Source organism: Medicago sativa, chromosome 3 (genome assembly GCF_051527215.1).
Source record: "Medicago sativa cultivar Bolivia chromosome 3, Bolivia_mono, whole genome shotgun sequence".
Classification (NCBI taxonomy): Eukaryota; Viridiplantae; Streptophyta; class Magnoliopsida; order Fabales; family Fabaceae; genus Medicago; species Medicago sativa.
The window spans coordinates 21,127,029-21,146,018 of NC_140751.1; the positions used below are offsets into that span (position 1 = coordinate 21,127,029).

The following is an 18,990-nucleotide window of genomic DNA, read 5'->3' on the forward strand; positions in this document are numbered from 1 at the left end:
CATAATCATTCATCATAAACATCATAATCATTCATCATCTTAAACATCATAACTTAACGACTTGACTCGACTATGAAACTCTTCGTCTTAAATCATCTTGACTCGACTATGCAACTCTTAACGTCTTAAACCATCTTTTATCATCATGAAAATGCAAATGCATGTGGTATAAATCTAGGGCATAAGCCCTCATCGTTGTGGTTAAGCATAAATATACTCATAGGGCATAAGCCCTCATCGTCGTGGTTGAGCAAAAGCTCTAGGGCATGAGCCCTCATCTTTAAATGAGTATGTATGGACTCAACATCTTACGTCTTAGAAACTTCATGAACATCTATGACATCTTAACATCTTAACATCTTGACAACATAACATCTTAACAACTTGATGACTTCATAACGACTCGACGACTTAACAACTCTTATCATCTTAACGTCTTAACATCTTAACATCTTAGCATCTTGACAACATATGGATCACATAAATAATTCATGTCATATCATAATATAACAATATCAAATGATAATAAACAACATCTTAAAAACATCATATTCATCAATCATAAACAACATCATATAACATCGTATTTAAACATCAACAATAGTTCACTATGTATCTTTGTAAAAACATAATAAATTATCCACAACATATTTTCATGTCAAACCAAAGCTATTGGAAAGATATCACAAATATCAACAACTTTCATGTTTATACCAAAGACTAATTCAGAACAAAAACATGTGAAACAGACGCAAAAACATGAGACAGAGAATGTTGTCACCGTACAATTTCGCTAAGACCTCCTTGGAGTATTTTCATCATAACTCAAAAACAAAAAATCATATTCACATCAAACCAAAGCCACGGGAAAGCTAACAAAATTATCTAAAACTTTCGTGTTTATACCAAAGGTCAATTCTGTACCGATCAATACCAGTTTTCATTTTAAATTCGAAAAAGTTGTGTAGAAGTCCATAAAAATTCACTGTGACCTACGTGCAGTAATTTGACCATAACTCAAGTTCTATAAATCCTTTTGAAGTCAAACCAATGACATTAGAAAGCTAACATCCATACCTACAACTTTAGTGTTTAACCTAAAGCCAATTCAAAACTGAAATGTGTGAAAAAGATGCAAAAACATGAAACAAAGAATGCTGTCAGAGATAGCTCTCGGGAAAACTCCATTTGTTCATCCCAAAATCCCAATTTTGAATCCCCTAAGCCCAAATTTGGCCCCAAAGTTTGTTTAAACGTTTCTAAACATGAAAAAACACCCAAATCCATATAAAACTTGAACTAAAACATCCTTTCAACAAAAATCACCATTTGACCCATTTTTCATGAAAACCTTCAAGAACAACATAAATTCAGTTCAAGCTCTATGATTATGATTACCCCTTGCATCAATCATTAACAAAAACATATCATAACAATAACAACAACAAGAAGCCATGAATTCATCAACAACAACATTATATTTCATCAATTTTGAGTGAAACCTAATTTCTCTAATCATCAAAATCAAACAACAACAACCATGCATTAATTCTCAATTCTTCACTTAAACCCTAATTCTCGATCTCTCAAAAACTCTTCCTACAACTCGTTAAATCTAATCGTTAGAATCATACACATAATAAGATTGAATGCTAGTCTCACCCTTACCTTAGAATTATCGATGCAACCTCTTCTCTCTTCTCTTTGTCTTCTCTTCTCTTCCCTTCTCTTCTCTTCTCTCTAAACCTTGTTTTCTCCAAAAACTGATCGTACGTTCTATGTCTTTCTAAACCTAACTTCTCTTATTTATAACCCCTCATCTAATTTCTCTTACACCTCAAAACACTACAAGAAATGTTGCATTTTGCCAGGGGCAGAATCCCTGGTAAAATGCTAAAAGCCTTGGCAAATGAACGTTTGCCAGGGGTTTTGCCAGGAGCAGAATCACCAGCAAATCTGCTCATCGCAAATTGTCCTGCCAGGGGTTTAGCTCCTGGCAAAATGCGCTCCTGGCATAGGCCCTGGCACAACCCCTGGCAAATTGTGTCAGCATTAGTGCAGGCTTTTCTGACGCATTCTGGTCAATGCAGACCTTTGCAGACCGTGTCAGCATCACATCAGTCCTTTTCAAACACATGTCAGGGACTTTGCCAGGGGTTAACCCCTGGCAAATTGTGTACGATTTTTTTTTTAAAAAAATGTTTTTTATTTGTTAATAAAATCATAATATTAATATTTAATAATTCAAATAATATTAAAAAGGAATTTAAATATTTAAAATAAACGTTTTTAAATTGTTTTTTATTTCTTTTTTTAAAAATTGTTTTAATAATAAAAATTATTTAAAATTAAAATAATTTTAAAAAACGTTTTTAAAATGTTATTTTATGGAAATTTTTAGGAAATTAAAATGTTTTTAAAAGGTTTTTGAACATATTCTATGCAGAAATTTTCAGGAAATTCTGGTTCATCTTTGAATTGTAATAAATACTAATCCAAAAAACAAAATTAAGCAACAATCAAAAAAATCAAACCCCGTTTCACAAACTCACCAATCATAAAAAAATTGACGAAAAACCTAACCTAAAAAACTAATTTTTAGCTTTTGGGGATTTAGAAAAATTACCTCCAACACCAGCCAATATCACAGGAAAAACGAACTTGTAGCGCTTAATAAAGGGCTCCTTAGGCAGCGGTGGCGGAGGAGGAGCAGTTTGAATCCCCATCGACGGCGGCGAAGAGAATTCGTTTGATTTATGCTGGCCTTGAAATTGCTTCAGCTGCGCTGTTACAAAAAACACAATAAATCGAAAGGAAGAAAAAATAGAAAAATTCCTCAGAGAGAGAAAGAGAAAAAGAAGAATACAGTTTTTGGGTTTTTTGTCAATTCCCAATTTTTTCCTCTTCAATTGAACCCTAATTAAAAGCTCCTCTTTGCTTCCATCTTTCTGAATTGTAATCAAGTGCTTATTCTAAACATAATATTGCATGTTGGTTTGATTTGAAGAATGGTTGAAGAGTATGGTTTGTTGTGGTGTAGGGATAGAGGAATGAAGAAGAGAAGAGATATGAGAGAAGAATTTTCTAACTCTAAAAATAATGGAACGGTTCAAATATGCACAAAATTATAGATCTGCAATTTGCCAGGAGCCCAGCCAGGAGCTACCCCTGGCAAGACTCAGTCTCCAAGGTTCCTAGAGTAGCCACAGACCTACCAAAAAGGTGTCAGCAATTTGCCAGGAGTTTGTGCATTTTGCCAGGGGTTCAGCCCCTGGCATGTCAGCCTTACAGAATTTTGTCAAATCTTCTGCAGAATGCAGAGATTCCCTTGACTTTAATTTGAATCAAATTTTCCCGCCTAAAATTTGCCAGGGGTTACTGCAATTTGCGAGGGGTTTGCTCCTGGCTTATGGCGTGGTTTGAAATTGCAATTTGCCAGGGGTTTCCCTGGCATTACTCCTGGCAAATTTGCCAGGAGCTGATGCTCCTGGCATTATTCCGTGGCAAAACGCAAGATTTCTAGTAGTGAAATTACTCTTTTCCTCATAATCTTATTTATTTCTAAATTAAATATATATCTCTCCCACTTAATAATATTAATGCACCAAATAACACATAATATATTTCATCAAAATATATATGTATATAATATTTTAACACCAAATAACAAATATATTTCTTCACTGAATAACAAATATATTTTTACACCAAATAACATATATATTTCCACACAAAATAACAAATATATTTCTACACCAAATAACATATATATTTCTTCACAAAATAACAAATATATTTCTACACCAAATAACATATATATTTCTTCACAAAATAACAAATATATCTCTACATCAAATAACAAATATATTTCTACACATAATAACCCCACAATTTAATATTTATTTTATTTTCGAATCTTATTTTATTAAACAATAAAATAAGTCACAACGTCTCATAAATTTCTCTAAAATCATATAAATCATATAAATCACATAAATCACATCGATTATATAAATATAATCTAAAAACTCATATAAATCACGTCAATCATATAAATATATCTTAAAACTCATTTAAAATAATTAAATAATCGAAATGGGCGTTACATATGACACATGTTAAGAAACTTAAAAGTAAAAATATTTTCTAAAATTTTATGCAGTCAATTCATTAAAAAATTAAAGATTAAATATAATGCACACATTTCAATAAACTATTTCTATTTCTTATTCATTAACTTGTGACTTAAAGACACAGTTATCATTTCCCTTAATACAATTACTTTCCAGACAATTTCCACTTTGATGAGCTAGATTTAGACTTTGAAATAAGGCAGTCTTTCCTTGTCTTATCACAAGTCATTTAAGGAATAGATGGAAGGTTCTGGTGAAGACAATGTCAAAAGGAATGCATGAACCCTGACTTTCAAACAAATTTGGTTTGGCTAAGAACATCTAGCATGGAGAATATCATTTTTGATGTTTAAGTGGATTCTATATGTACACACAACTCATTTGTTATATTTTAATGTTAATGAACATTTCATCCCTCCAATTGATCACGTCAACAATGTACTGAAAGAGTTTCGCTTATAATTCTATGTCATCCATCAATATTGATTGTTTTAAGTGTATGGTTGGATTATTTATTAGTCTGCGTGGCAGTCAATATTTTTGTGCCACAATAACTACACATCGGCTTGAAACAGTTGATGGCCACCTTGTAGAGGCTAGTAGTGTCAAACATTAATAGTGCAAGAGTGACACAATATTTTACAGTGAGAACATATGTACCAATAATAGTTAGATTTCTTTTGGGAGTTTGGAGGAGATGAGAGAGTTTTGAAAAATGGAAGGAGCATGTGGATAAAATAGAAGACATTGAGAGGAGAGGTCTTTAGGGGTTAATTTTTTATTTATAATACAAAATCTCTCTCGTTTGGGAACTAAAAAATTGTATTTGGGTGGGTTTTGGAGGATTTATATGAATTTTTCAAATTCAATCTATCTTGTTATAATATTTTTAAAATTAAAAATATAATAATCATAAACATTAGTTTATCATTCTCTAAAAAATTTCTCTTTCAAAAAATTTGAAATATTTTTCCATACTTCTATATATTTTCCACTCCACAAAGCTCTCATTTCCCCTCCACAAAACTCTCTTTTCCCCTCCCTCCAAACTTTCAAACAGAACTTTACGGGGATGGATAGAAAAGGTAAACATTTGAAGCAAGATGATAGAAGTATGGTTAAACACATAGTTAAAATACGAATAATATTATACTAATTTTCATTATTAATTATTTTTTTCCATAACATATGTTTTTAAAATAATAAGAGTAGTAATTCATTAAAAAAAATTAATGAAATTGATGTTTTTTTTTTGTGGTGTGATACCACCAAAAGTTTATTTGGTTTTTGATGTTTTAAAATTTGTGGTATTTTGTACCTATAACGGAGACCATATTAGTATATATGCATCATATAGTGTGTAATAGTTTACAACATTAGGTGTGTAATAGTATATTTTATGTTTTACTGCTATGTTTTGTTCTGCTTCAAATGTCGTGGATTGGAATCTAGTAGCTAGCCAGTAACTTATTCATTTTCAATAATAAAAATATCATTATTACATTATGAAAGAAATTCTTAAACTTGCAAATAAAATTTAACAGTCTAATTAATCCCATGGTTAATTTGTTGATTGCGGTAAAATTGATGGAAATGTTGAGGTGTGGTCTTATCTAAATGACCCATTTTACAAAGGTTTTGCTATCAAGTGTCCTGGACATTTATTAAGGATTTACGAATAAAAATAATTGATAAGTTTTATGTAAAAAAATTACTTTTTAAAGCTTGAATGCATTCAATGCATCATTTCCAGAACAATGATTCTTCTTTAGACTTCTTAACAAATGTCCACTTAATTGTTAGCATTTCCTTTTACAAAAAATGTCAATAAGACTAGTTCCAATAAACAAATCACATTCCAACCAATTAAAAACTATCTTTGTAAATATTCACACCCTCATGAAAATCTAAAGCACCTGTACAAGCCTTTAAAACAAGGAAAATGCTAAATAGTGCCCTTAAGGTATTGGTTAAGAGCACAATAATAGAAATATTGTATTTGAAAATAGTAAAAAGTGATAAATTTAACTATTTAAAAGTTAAAAAATTGTTGAATTCAATGCAAACTTACTAATTTTGCAAATGATACAAGTTAAATGTGCATTTATCAGGTTTAAGACCAATTTTTAAGATTGTGTGGTACAAGTTTATAGCTTTATAAAAGTGATTGGAATAAGCTTTAATGAATGAATTGTAAAGAATGATAGATGGGTTTTTGATTTGAAGGAAATGGGTGTGGATTTGGAGAAGAGAGTTTATGTGTTTGTTTGCATGAATTAATGAGCTTAAGGTAGTGATTGTTGTGATGTTGTTGAATTGGAAAAACACAATGAGTGTGAAGTGAATTTGAGTGTTTTGATGTGAATAATATAATCATCATGGATCTCAATCTCATTTTGTAATGAAATCACAAAAAACATGTGAATTAATGAATGTACCTACTAGTTTGAGTATGCAAAATTGCTATGTTGAAATGAAGGGTGTAGCACTAGTTGTGAAACATGGGTAGTTCTAATACGGTGAACTACATGTATCATGTACTACCTAGACTACTATTATTGGGTATGCGTTTTTTTTTTTTTATAGTATTTTTAACTTTGACATTCTAACTTCTTAATTCATTTAATCATTTATTTTTAATGAGTTGAGCTACTCAACCCTCTCGTATTGGATATGTGTTTGGTTCGTATTGTACATACTAATCCGTATCCATTTTTATTTGGTTGATTCTAGGTGGTGCATACGATAAAAATGTGGAATGGCGAAAGAAACAGAAGAATGTATTTTTACTTTTTTTTATTGTATTTCAATTATCTATCTTGTTTTGGTGTGGAAAAAAAAATCGCGTAAAAATCGCCTAGAAATAATAGATAAAGAAAAATAAATAGATGGAATAAAAACACAATGTAAGTATGAGAGATAAAGTTGTCTAAATATTATAGCAAAATGGTTCAACAAATATCATTTCTCTATCTATGTATCATATAGTGTTTAATAGTACTTTCGATCTTTTACAACTATGTTTTGTTTTGCTTCAAATGTAGTGGCTTGGAATCCTCTAGCTAGCCAGGTGCTTCAAATGTAGTGGCTTGGAATCCTCTAGCTAGCCTGGAACTTATTCATTTCTAATAATAAAAATATCATTATTACATTATGAAACAAATTCTAAAACTTGCAAAGAAAAATTAACGGTCTAATTTAATCTCAAGGTTAATTTATTGATTGGCATAAAAAGACAAAACGTCAAGAGGGTACGTTGAAAGGGCTAATCTATTTTTAAGACAAACTAAAAGAGTTCGCTTCTTTTTTTACTCCTTCCACTAAAGAGACTTCTGGTTGAAGCATCGTCGATCATTAAATATTTGTAACTATTTGTAGAGATTCGAAGTTTGATTTGCCATATTTTAAGGGGCTTTTCATTCTGATGCTATTAAATTACTTTTTTGAGGGAGGATACCACACAATAACTTGTTATTGGGCTTAGTGTTACATATACGGTACACTTGCACTATTGCATTGATTGACTCACCCCACAAAAAAAAAAAGAGAAGTTGAGTTAGTGGTGGTGTTGTAGTGTTGGATTTTGTTAAAGAAAAAAGAGAAAAATAATATCGATAAAAAGAAAGAAGAAAGTTGGAGCTTGTAGTATCAGGATTATTGAGAAGTGAAAAGTGATGGAAATGTTGAGAGTTGTGGTTTAGTCTTCAGCAGTAGGAGCTACCAAAAAGTGGTAGGTAATGTTAAAATGCCAATAAAGCTACCATAAATTTGAAATGAGACAATAAAGTCCTCAATTTTGTACTTGTTAGAATTTAAAAGGGGTGAGAATGTGTTTTTGCGTGTAATGAGGTTTAATTGTCAGATAGAAGATTGTATTTGACACAAATATAAACTACCAACACGACAAATCACAGTAATTATACCACAATGGCAGTGGCCATAAAAGAAAATGCATTTGTAACACTAATCACAATTTGAAACCATTACAAGATTCTAAACAAATGAATGGTGACAGAACGAGCATCTCCAAATTCTAAAAATGACAGGTAAAACAGAACTACGAAATCACCTCTTCAAACAGAACATTCTTCTCTGTTATTAAAGAATGATCCTAAACAGCTTATGGCTAAAGATTTCACCTAATGACTAAGTAGACAAATGAAGTTAACTAAGGCCTAGAATGAAACTATTGTAGAGTACTATTTGTTCCTCGGTTAAAAAATGAGCAAGATTTGTGCATCACTTTGTTTAATTTCCAATGTGGAACATGTTGAATCAAAATTTGTGCATCACTTTGTTTTATTTCCAATATGGAACATATTTAACCCTATTCTAAATTTTAGATATTGACGAAACTAAACCCAACATCAAACTTTGCCACCATTTTGATGTTTGGCAAAACTAAAGCCATCATTCATCATCTTCACAATTTTATTCTTCTCACAACAACCCAGATATGAGATTATTAGATTTCATTTAATTTTTTGGGTTGTTGTTTGGGATTTGTAGGATACTATGTCCTCCTCCTACTTTTAATCAAGATTGATTTAAAACCATAAAAAAGAGCTTAATCAATAAAAATATGAAATTCATCAATAAATTGAGTGGTAGTGTAGCACAATTAGATTATGAATCTTTTTTTAATATGAATCTCAAAACTTACTCCACGTATTGATTATTTCAATTAGATTTTTTTTTAATTTAGATTATGTTTAAATATTTAATTTTCAATTAGATTTTTTTTTTAATTTAGATTATGTTTAAATATTTAATAAAAAGAAAAAAGAAAAAAACTTGCAACCTTCAATTTTGCATAGTAGCCGTGGAGACTCCAATAGTGTTATTTTTTATGGACACGTTATTTTTGGAGAGTTTATTATTTTTGGAGAGGTTATAATGTGTATTTCCTCACTATAATTACTACTATTAAATAGAAAGAAAGGACCGGTGTTTTATCAATGAAAAAAGAGAAACTACGTTGTTAAACCACTACAAAACTCACTACTAGTGTAAATAATGGTAGTTACTTATTAATAATTAATAGTATGTTGGTTCCAATATGTATATTTTTTACGCTTAGATTTTATCAATATGCGTATATAAATAACTTATTCAAAATCGGTGGTATGTTGTTTTGAAGATCTATATTTTTTTATGATAAACCACGAGAAAGGGCAAGCATCAAGAGGCCTCGTCGACATCCCAACTAGGTTGGCACCCCGAGAGACCTCCATCCTATACTGGCTAACTCAAAATATTATTAAAAAAAGGGGGAAAATACAAAAGGAGGGGGGACCAAACCAAAACCCTCCAAGGAAAAAAATATATACAATCAACCGAAAAAAAAAAACAGCCAAACTACAAAAACCAACTAGGGGAATCTATAATTTGGTAAGCCACGTCTATCTCGAAAGAAGTCATATTTGAGATCAGCAGGAAGTGCATCTAACCAAATCTCTCCTACCATGGAATGTCCCATATTAGCTAGCTTGTCAGCACAACAGTTCCCTTCACGGAATATGTGAGATGAAATAACCTGAATCCCCAACTGTCTAGCGTTGTGCCATCTGTTACGTAACTTAATCGGCACCAAAAGAGGATTCGAAAAAATCAAAATAGCACTAGATGAGTCACTTTCAACCCATATATGCCTCCATCCCTTGCTGGCCGCAAATTCAATGGCAATAATAATGGCAAGGACCTCCGCATAAAACACAGACTGAGAACCAATGTTGCAGGAGAAAGCACCACGGAAAGTACCTAGACTGTCCCTAAACAGCCCCCCACAGGCGGCATTCTCACCAATGACAGAACCATCTGTGTTTACTTTAAGCCATGGTGCTGTAGGTGTTTTCCACAAAACCAAAATAATGTCTTTGACTTGAAGATCTACATTAGTTTTATCAATATGTATATTTATTTGACTATGGTTTTGAATTTATTTTGTGTCTACAATGTCACTTTTTTTTTTTTGAAAGAGTGTCTACAATGTCACTTAAATTGTCAGTTCAATTACTCTTTGTAGTGGTTCGGGTGTATTCTAAGAAAGTGGACCATGTTCTTCGTAACTGCAAGTTCAAATTAGGTTGTTGAAACTGTGCTCTACGATTCCCTTGCCAAGAAATATGAATATTATGGCTGAATCGCTAGCAGCTATTCATACAATTACTTTGCCTGACAATTTCCATCTTGATGAGCTATATTTGGACTTTGAAATAGGGTAGTGTTTCCTTACCTTGTCTTATCATAAGTCATTTAAGGAAGGGATAGAAGGTTCTGGTGAAAGACAATGCCAAAAAAATGCAGGAATTTAACTTTGAAATAAATCCACAATCACTACACACCGGCGCGAAACAGTTGATGGCCACCTTGTTTCGGTCAGTCGTCACACATTAATAGTGCAAGAGTGACATAGTATTTTACAGCGAGAACATAGATACCAATAATAGTTAGATTTTGTTTGGGAGTTTGGAGGAGATGAGAGGGTTTTGAAAAATGGAAGGAGTAGGTGGAAAAAATAGAAGACATTGGGAGAAGAGGTCTTTGAGATTTAATTTTTTATTCATAATACAAAATCTCGTTTTTAGAACTAAAAAAATTCTATTTGGAAGAGGGACATTAGTTTATCATTCTCTAAAAAATTGCTCTTTCAAAAAATATGAAAGATTTTTTCCATATTTCTATATATTTTCCACTCCTCAAAGCTCTCTTTTCCCCTCTACAAAGCTCTCTTTTCCCCTCCCCTCCAAACAAACCCTTACAGAGGATAGAAAATATAAACATTTGAAGCATGATGGTAGAAATCTCGTTAAACACATAGTTAAAATACGAATAATATTATACTAATTTTCATTATTAATTATTTTTTCCATAACATATGTTTTTAAAACAATAATACTAGTAATTCATTAAAATAATTAATGAAATTGATGCTTTTTTATTTTGGGTGTGATACCACCAAAAGTTTATTTGGTTTTTGATGTTTTATATAAACCTATACGAACTTTTGATTTTTTAAATTTATGGTGTTTGGTACCTATAAATTAACCGTCTAATTAATCCCAAGCTTAATTTGTTGATTGTGATAAAAGTGATGGAAATGTTGAGGTGTGGTCTTATCTAAATGACCCATTTTACAAAATATGTCAATAAGACTAGTACCAATAAATACTACATCTTTGTAAATTTCACACCCTCATGAAAATCTAAACTGCTAGTACAAGTCTTTAGGGTCCGTTTGGTTTGAGAATTATGAGGGGAGAAATTTTAATGGAGGGGAGGGGATGAGAGATATTTTAATTAAAAATGTGTTTGGTTCACAAGGGGAGGGGAGAGATTTTAAAATTATTTTACTGTTTTACCCATAAACTTAATTAAATCAATAGTATATATATAAAGTAAGGTTTTTTATGCCACGTGTCACTTCCACATTCATTCACAATATTTTTATTATTTTTTCTATTTTTTAAAACCAATATTTTATTTAACATAAATATCTCAACAAACTTTTGATCTTATGCACTCATTATTTTTTTTTTATTTTTATTGAATTTCTAATATTTTATGTAGCAGAAATATCTCAACAAACTACACATCAATCAATCAATCAATAGTATATATATATAACGTGTCACTTCCACATTCATTCTCAATATATATAATCCGAACTGTAACATGTTTGTAACATGGATAGTCATTTTAGGGACAATATTAATCTTCCTAACTCTCATCCTTATGTTTTTGGGTCATTGTTACCTGTTCTTAGTCAAAAATCGGGTTTTCGGGCTACTTGATCGGATTGCTCCAAAACTTCTCCAGAAAATCAGAAAAAATTCAAGGACCATGACTCCCTTAGAAGGGACTTCTTACGGGACTCCGCCCCTCAAAATCCAAAATTCCATCGTTTAGATCCATTTTTCATTTTTCTTAATTTTTCATATTCTCATAAAAATCCGAAAAAATTTGCATTAGTTTGATTTGATTTTTAGAATTTTTTGGTACTATTTTTATAGTTTTATGATTTTATTTGACAGGTTTTTAGCATTTTTTACTTAGTTTTTTTGTTGTTTTTAAAAGCAAAGCTCAAAATTATTGAAATGTGAGAGAGTGTGATGGCTGATTATACATAAGAATTGTCCGGATTATAAAATCCGAAATAGTAAACATGAATCCGAATTTTAAAATCCGGCATGCACAAGGGCATTTTTGAAAATTTTACAGGGCGCGAGAGAAGGCAATAGGGTGGGAAAAGTAATAGTCCATGTTTAAAGGGACCCAAAACTATTACCACTTGAACTAATTCATTATTGATTTTGTTACACTTTTTATTCTTGCATTGGACATTCATCTCATCATTTATATTTATTTATTTTTTGAAATATTTATATACATTTTTATGATATTATTATAATTGTAAATTTAAATAAATTCAATCTAATATACTGACATATGTATTCGTGCACACAAACTTATAAAACTTATTTAATATCTAACCCGGGCAACGCCGGGTCTCTAAACTAGTTTGTATTTAAGATATTATTATATTTGTAAATTTAAATAAATTCAATTTAATATACTTACACGTGTATTCGTGTACACAAACTTATTTAATATCTAACCCGGGACAACGCCGGGGCTCTAAACTAGTAGATACAAAATCTGAGTTCGAACACATAAAAAAAAAATGTAAATTTTTCAATAAAAAAAGTTAAAATCTCTATAAAAAAATAAAAAAAATGCAAATGGGATAATAACAAATAAGCTCATAAATTACGGGATAATAACAAATAAACTAATAAGTTGAATTTATTTTTGTAAATAAATATAGGGAATTAGTTTTAGTTTGCCACATGCTATTCTTTATTTAAAACCAATTGGAAATTCCAATTATCTTCCTCACCCAAACCCTCTCTCTATCGTAACCCTTTCCATCACGCACAATGTCTCCATCGCAACAATCCACCGGCAACGCTGCAGGAACAAGCCGTGGGACCCATGCACCTTCAACAGAAGCGCTGGTTATTGAAGTTGAAGAGTCAGCTCCGGTGACGGAAACAGCTGTTGATGACGCTTGCGATGTGTAAGTTTGTTTTTCGCCTTTAATTTCTTTATGCATATATTGCTTCCCAGTATTAACATTGTTTATATCTGATTTTGCTTTGTTCTAGGGCTGGTTACATCGATTATTTTGGGTCTTTGATGAGGGTAGCCATCCTTTTGGGGACTGTGACACCAATATCAGCTTTCATAATCTCCTCTCTCCGACATGTTTTCCTGTGGAAATTTATGATATTTTCACTTTGTACATCCATCTGCTTTGGGACAAGTTGCATCTTCTTCTTTGCCCTAATAAAAGACCTCCGTTTCAAAAACATTTTGATCGACAGCCGTAACTTCCGCATCCGGATGCTATTTGGGCATCTTACAGTTCTCTGTGGCTATTTCTTATGTTTTTCCTATGTTATGTTATGCGGTTTCCTCTTTAGCTACAAGGAAGTAGAAGCAGCACTAGCCTAGCTTAGTTTGCTTGTTGATTTAGGCTGTTTGTTTGTTTGTTAGAGCAATCAGCGTATGCATTTTAGTTGGTTTTATTCCAATTGTTCAATCTGACGTGGTTTTGTGTGGAATTTATATGCTTCAAACAAACAAATGATGTTTTATTTGTAAAATATAATATTTTTCTCAATTCGTTTATCTGTTTGATTATTCTTTGGGTTTATTTTTATTTCGATTGTTTAGTTATATATAATTTACTTGGAGAGAGTCATCTATTAGAGGCAGGGAAGTTTGTGATTCATCTCCCCTACAACTTCAATTCATGGGGCATTGGCATCAAGTCAATTAACTTGTTGTGGTTCTTCTTCCATTCCAACTACTTTTAATCAATTATATATATATATATATATATATATATATATATATATATATATATATATATATTTTGTTGTCTTCTCTCTCTGCCTGGTGTCTCAGGCTCTAGCTGCCTCACCATCGCCGCTGGTTAACTCTCCCAAGCTTGTACCTCGCCTTCTCTCGCATCATATGCCGCATCCCATGGAGACAATTATGATCAACGCCCGCCTATGCAAGGGTGAACTTGCTTTCACCCTCAAGGTACACATCACTTTTCATAACACTTCTTACAAACTCTCTTTCAGTTCCATTACTGACTTGAGCGTTGGAGTGCTAACGTGCCTGCGTGCACCTTTCGTTCCACCGCAGAGACCCATCGCTGCCGTACCGGAAGTCGTTACTGACTCATCGGAGCATTCTTTGTCGCCATTGCGACTTAACCGTTCTTTTTTTTTTTGCTAAGCAAGGAGTAATGGCAGACATCGGGAGGAAACACCGACATACCAACTAGGTTGGCATCTGGGAAACCTCCGTCCTATGCCGCCAAACTCTAAAATTTTATTAAAAAAAGGAAAAAAAAAATATACAAGAAGAGGGGGGACTAGGCCAAAACCCTCAGAAGAAAAACAAACAAAAAAAGCTAAAAAAAAAAAAACTACTATAGACTAAGAAAATCTGTAGTTAAACAAACCAACTCTATCACGAAGAAATCCATATGCAACTGACGATCAGCCGGAAGAGTATCTAACCAAATAGAACTTTGAATCCCATGACTCATAGTCGTCAATTTGTCCGCACAGCTGATACGGACATTCCAATATAACAGAATCATTTGGAAGATAGAAGAGCACCCTTTGCGCGGGTTTGATAGGACGTGCCAAGGACTTGCTTTTTACGAGTTTGCTTCTGCGCCTTGGTAAGAACTTGAGTGAAGCCTTCATCAGCCATTCGTTGATCATATTCACGGATTCTGGCCCATAAATCAAGACCATCTTGAATGTTCTTGCTAACATGTTGTATGGGTGGGACCAGAAACTATAAATTTACCTCTGCCTCATCTGTGATATTGTTTGCTGTGTGTTGGAAAGCCGCAACATCTTCTTTACAACCATCAACAGACCCTTCAATTTGATCAGTGGCCGAACCATCCCCACAATATTGACATGCATCTCTACATCAGGCAAGCTGGCAGCAGGGCTAGTAACATCAAAAGGCACCTCAACTGAAACATGTTCAGAAATTGCAGCAGCTACCTTGTGCTTAATATCTAGGTTAGCCACGTGAGTTTGAACATCGGAGGAGATCTCTTCCAATACATGTAGCGAGTTGCTGGGCAGCCGATCTGCCTTCCTTGTAATAGCTTCTGGTAGTACCTCAAATGTGACGGTCACATCATTTAGATCTTTGTCACCATGGTTAGTGTCATCACCTTGCACTTCTTCATTATGATTACCATCCTTCATGGCATCTGCCATGTTAGTTCTGCCTTTATTTTGCATTGCCGTCATAGTATGCTCTGTTTGTGATTCAGGTAGCTGCGTTGGAGCATCAGTAGTCGTGACATCTGCCATGTCAGTTCTGCCTTCCATTTGCATTGCCGTCATAGTAGGCTCTGTGTGTGATTCAGGTTGTTTTGTTGGTACAGTAGTAGTCTCTGGCTGCAAGGTAGGAGAGGGTATTGAATTATCTTGCTGATTGTTCTCCACAGATGCAAACGCCTTTGAAGAGCCAATTCCCTCCGGGTAATCCTTCAATTTCCAGGTTTCTTTTGATCTTTGCGAATGTACCGGCTGCTTTCCTTTATCAACATTCTTCTTTCCATGGTTAATTGGCTGCTCATGCCTCTCCACACTTCGGGGGTGTAACCGACGACATGAATTGATGTTGTGACCAATACTATAACAATGAGAACAAAAGTCAGGGAGTCCCTCATATTCAATAGCAAGAGGGAAAGCAAAACCCTCGCGTTCAACCATCACCTCGTAAAAAATAGTCTTTGAAAGATCCAAATCAACAAGTATCCGTGCATAGTGCCCATACAGCCTGTTCCTCGTGACATTATCAATCAGTAACGGTGTACCTACCGCGCCCGCAATTTCATACAGTGTTCTCTCCATCTAATACTCTTTTGGGAGTTCCCAAAGCCTAATCCATACTTGCGTGTGCGTCTGCCTTTGGGTATGCAGATTGAAATCCTTAGTCCATTCAAATAGTCTAAGCAGCCCCGGTTTGAAACTCACAGTACCAGCTGCCCAAACAGTGCGCATATCATCGTGCGAAGCAAAAAAGAATTCATAAAATCCTCGTCCGAGTGAAAGCATATGCCATGGGCCTTTAATTTTCCATATATTCTGCAATTTAGCGGTGACATCTTTCGTTGCATAAGGTTTGTCTCCTTTGTTTAAGACCAAACGTCCCCGTAGGTTAATCTTGCAGTAATCGACACCCCGGGAGTAAGCAGTAGAAGAGATTGAGACAGATAGTGTTTCTCCACAGATTGATGGCAACGGTAGAGGTTCAGAAAATGACGGAGTGCCACAAAGAGCTTGTGCAAAGGATGGTTTTGCAGACTGCGCAGGAGGAGCAATCGGAGCAGCAGAAACATTGTGTGCCAAGGTCGGAATGATACTACCAGACGTCACGGTCACAGCTGGAAGGGCAGGAGCGGCGAGCTCCTCTTGCCAGTCAAACATGGCAGGCGAGAAGAAGCACCACAAAATTAAAGCAAAATCGATCCAAACAAGAGATGGAGCAGAAGGCAGCACTCAAAATCGCACAAATAAAAATTGATGACTGAACAACAAACAATTCTCACCGGACATAACAAATATGTAAAAAAAAAAAAACAGAGCCAATTTAATCATAGTACTAATGTGACCAAATACTCATGTGCCTGGATCTGCAACGTTGACGCTCAAATCATCAATTGAATAGTCTATCCCTCAATATGAATCAAATGAACACCGCAACAATACATGTAATGCAGCAATACTCTTACAATACAGCGAACAACATGATGTCGCCCTCGGACGACGATATCACGAAGATAAAACATAGATCTATGTGAAAATAGCGTATTTAGATTGAGTGAGTGAGAGAGAGAGAGAGAGAGAAAGAAAGAAAGAGAGATGAAAGGGATGATTTCAGGTCAAAAATTGATGTGAAACCATCCTTCGGTGAGGAAAATGGAAGAGAGAACCTATAGATAGAGAAAACTTGGGCCGACTTTCGAAACCTACACTTCAAATGTGCGATTGTAGCAACTAGTCTACTTGACGAACAAATTTTTGAGTGAAAGCCAATTGTAGACCCTTGACTAAATTTAATTAGTCCTTCCAAAAAATAAAAACATTTTCTAGTCCCTCATAAAAAAAATAGGGTGGAACATGTTTTTGGTCCCTACATTTTGTTCAACTTTGAAGAATTGTCCCTACATTTAAGAAAATGTTTTTAATATCCACACATTTTTACTCTGTTACCCAAATTAGTCTCTCTCGTCTATTTAAATAACAGAATACTCATAACAATGGGGTCTATTTTTCATCTTATGTGGCAGACATATTGAAAAAACGAAATCAAAAATTTATTCTAATAACCGAAACCCCTAAGTCCAAAATGACTAAAATACCCTTATAACACCAAACCCATCAAAATAAGAGTTTAGTACCCCTTTTCATGCCATGCTTATTTATCTTGTTAATACTTGCTAGATGAAGGTTTTACAAGTCTTTTATGGTCCTTAGAGACATATTACACTTTGAGATACTTGGATTTGAGGTTTTGGGTCAAAAATACCATTTTTGAGGGTGCTGGACTGTCATAACTCGCCACAGCGAGTAACTACTCGCCATGGCGAGCTAGACCACTAGAACTGGGGATTTACTTGCCTCCAACTCGCCACAGCGAGTAAGGTTACTCGCCTCGCGAGTAGACAGTGTGGCAGCACACTGATTGTTTACGTCAGGCAGCTTTGGCATATTTTCGAACGGTTTTCTTTGTGCAATCTTTTTATAGAAGTAAACCCCTCAAACCAAGGTCCTATTTGATAAATCTTGAGTAAGGTTTCTTGAGAAAAAGCAAGTATTTGACAATTTTAACATAGCATGGCAAATGAGAGAATGGTACAGCAGGAATCGGGTAGAAAGTTAATCATTCAGGAAGGGAATGAAGTAGAGCCTTGACATAGCTTGTCAAGAACTAGAATAATTAGAAAGAAATAGAATGCTATGCATTAGTGATATGCTTGATAAGACGTGGAGAGGTATAGAGTATTATCTTCGCATAAGAGCTAAGTGTCATACGAGTATGGCAAGACATGAATCGATTAGATATCTATTCACAAAGTAAGTTAAGCAAGCATATAGTTTACCTCTAGTGGGATCGTTTAAGGATCCGAGGTAAAAGAGATAGCAAGTTTATGTTTAATTTTCATGCAAGCATAAGACTAAGATTTTGTTAAAGATGTGAAACGATTAATTATCTATTCACAAGAAAGTTTTAAGACAAGAATCAAATATGGTCAAGACCATTAAGTAAGACTAGGTGTCGTGTCCTTTGTAATCCTTCCAAGGTGGGATTCAAGGGATTCTCCGAGGGGAATGGTTAAGCCATAAGGGAGCCGCGCGTCACTGAGGGAGTCTGGTACGCCATAGCTAGGCATTTTTACCGGTAGTAAGGGATTAACTTCCGGGGTTACTACACTCAGGACTAATCCGTAAAATGAACTCAGATAATGTTTGTTTGTTACACGCTAACATAATCAATGAATATGACCATGCATATTGTTCATACATTTATATGTCATGTCATAGAGCCTTGACGTAGATCTTCAAGAACTAGTAAGTTAGAAAGAATCACTTTTGTGATAAGAGATGATATGTTGTTAGATACAACATATTCAAGCAAGTAGAAGCAAGTAAAGAAAGATATGCCGTTGACGATCTTAGGTTTCCCCTAATCGTCCGGTCTAGAACCGTGTCATGATTATGTTATGCTTAGGCCTCGA

At 33.9% G+C, this 18,990-nt stretch overlaps 1 protein-coding gene across 1 annotated transcript; it reads right to left on the reverse strand.

The window, feature by feature from the left end:
- Nucleotides 1–14,813: 14,813 nt before the first annotated feature.
- LOC146936330 (uncharacterized) lies at nucleotides 14,814–16,102 on the reverse strand. Its single transcript, XM_085749195.1, has 2 exons — nucleotides 15,033–16,102; nucleotides 14,814–14,991 (listed from the first exon to the last, which is right to left on the reverse strand). The coding sequence occupies exons 1-2, from the start codon at nucleotides 16,100–16,102 to the stop codon at nucleotides 14,814–14,816; spliced, it is 1,248 nt and encodes a 415-aa protein (XP_085605321.1).
- Nucleotides 16,103–18,990: the final 2,888 nt, after the last annotated feature.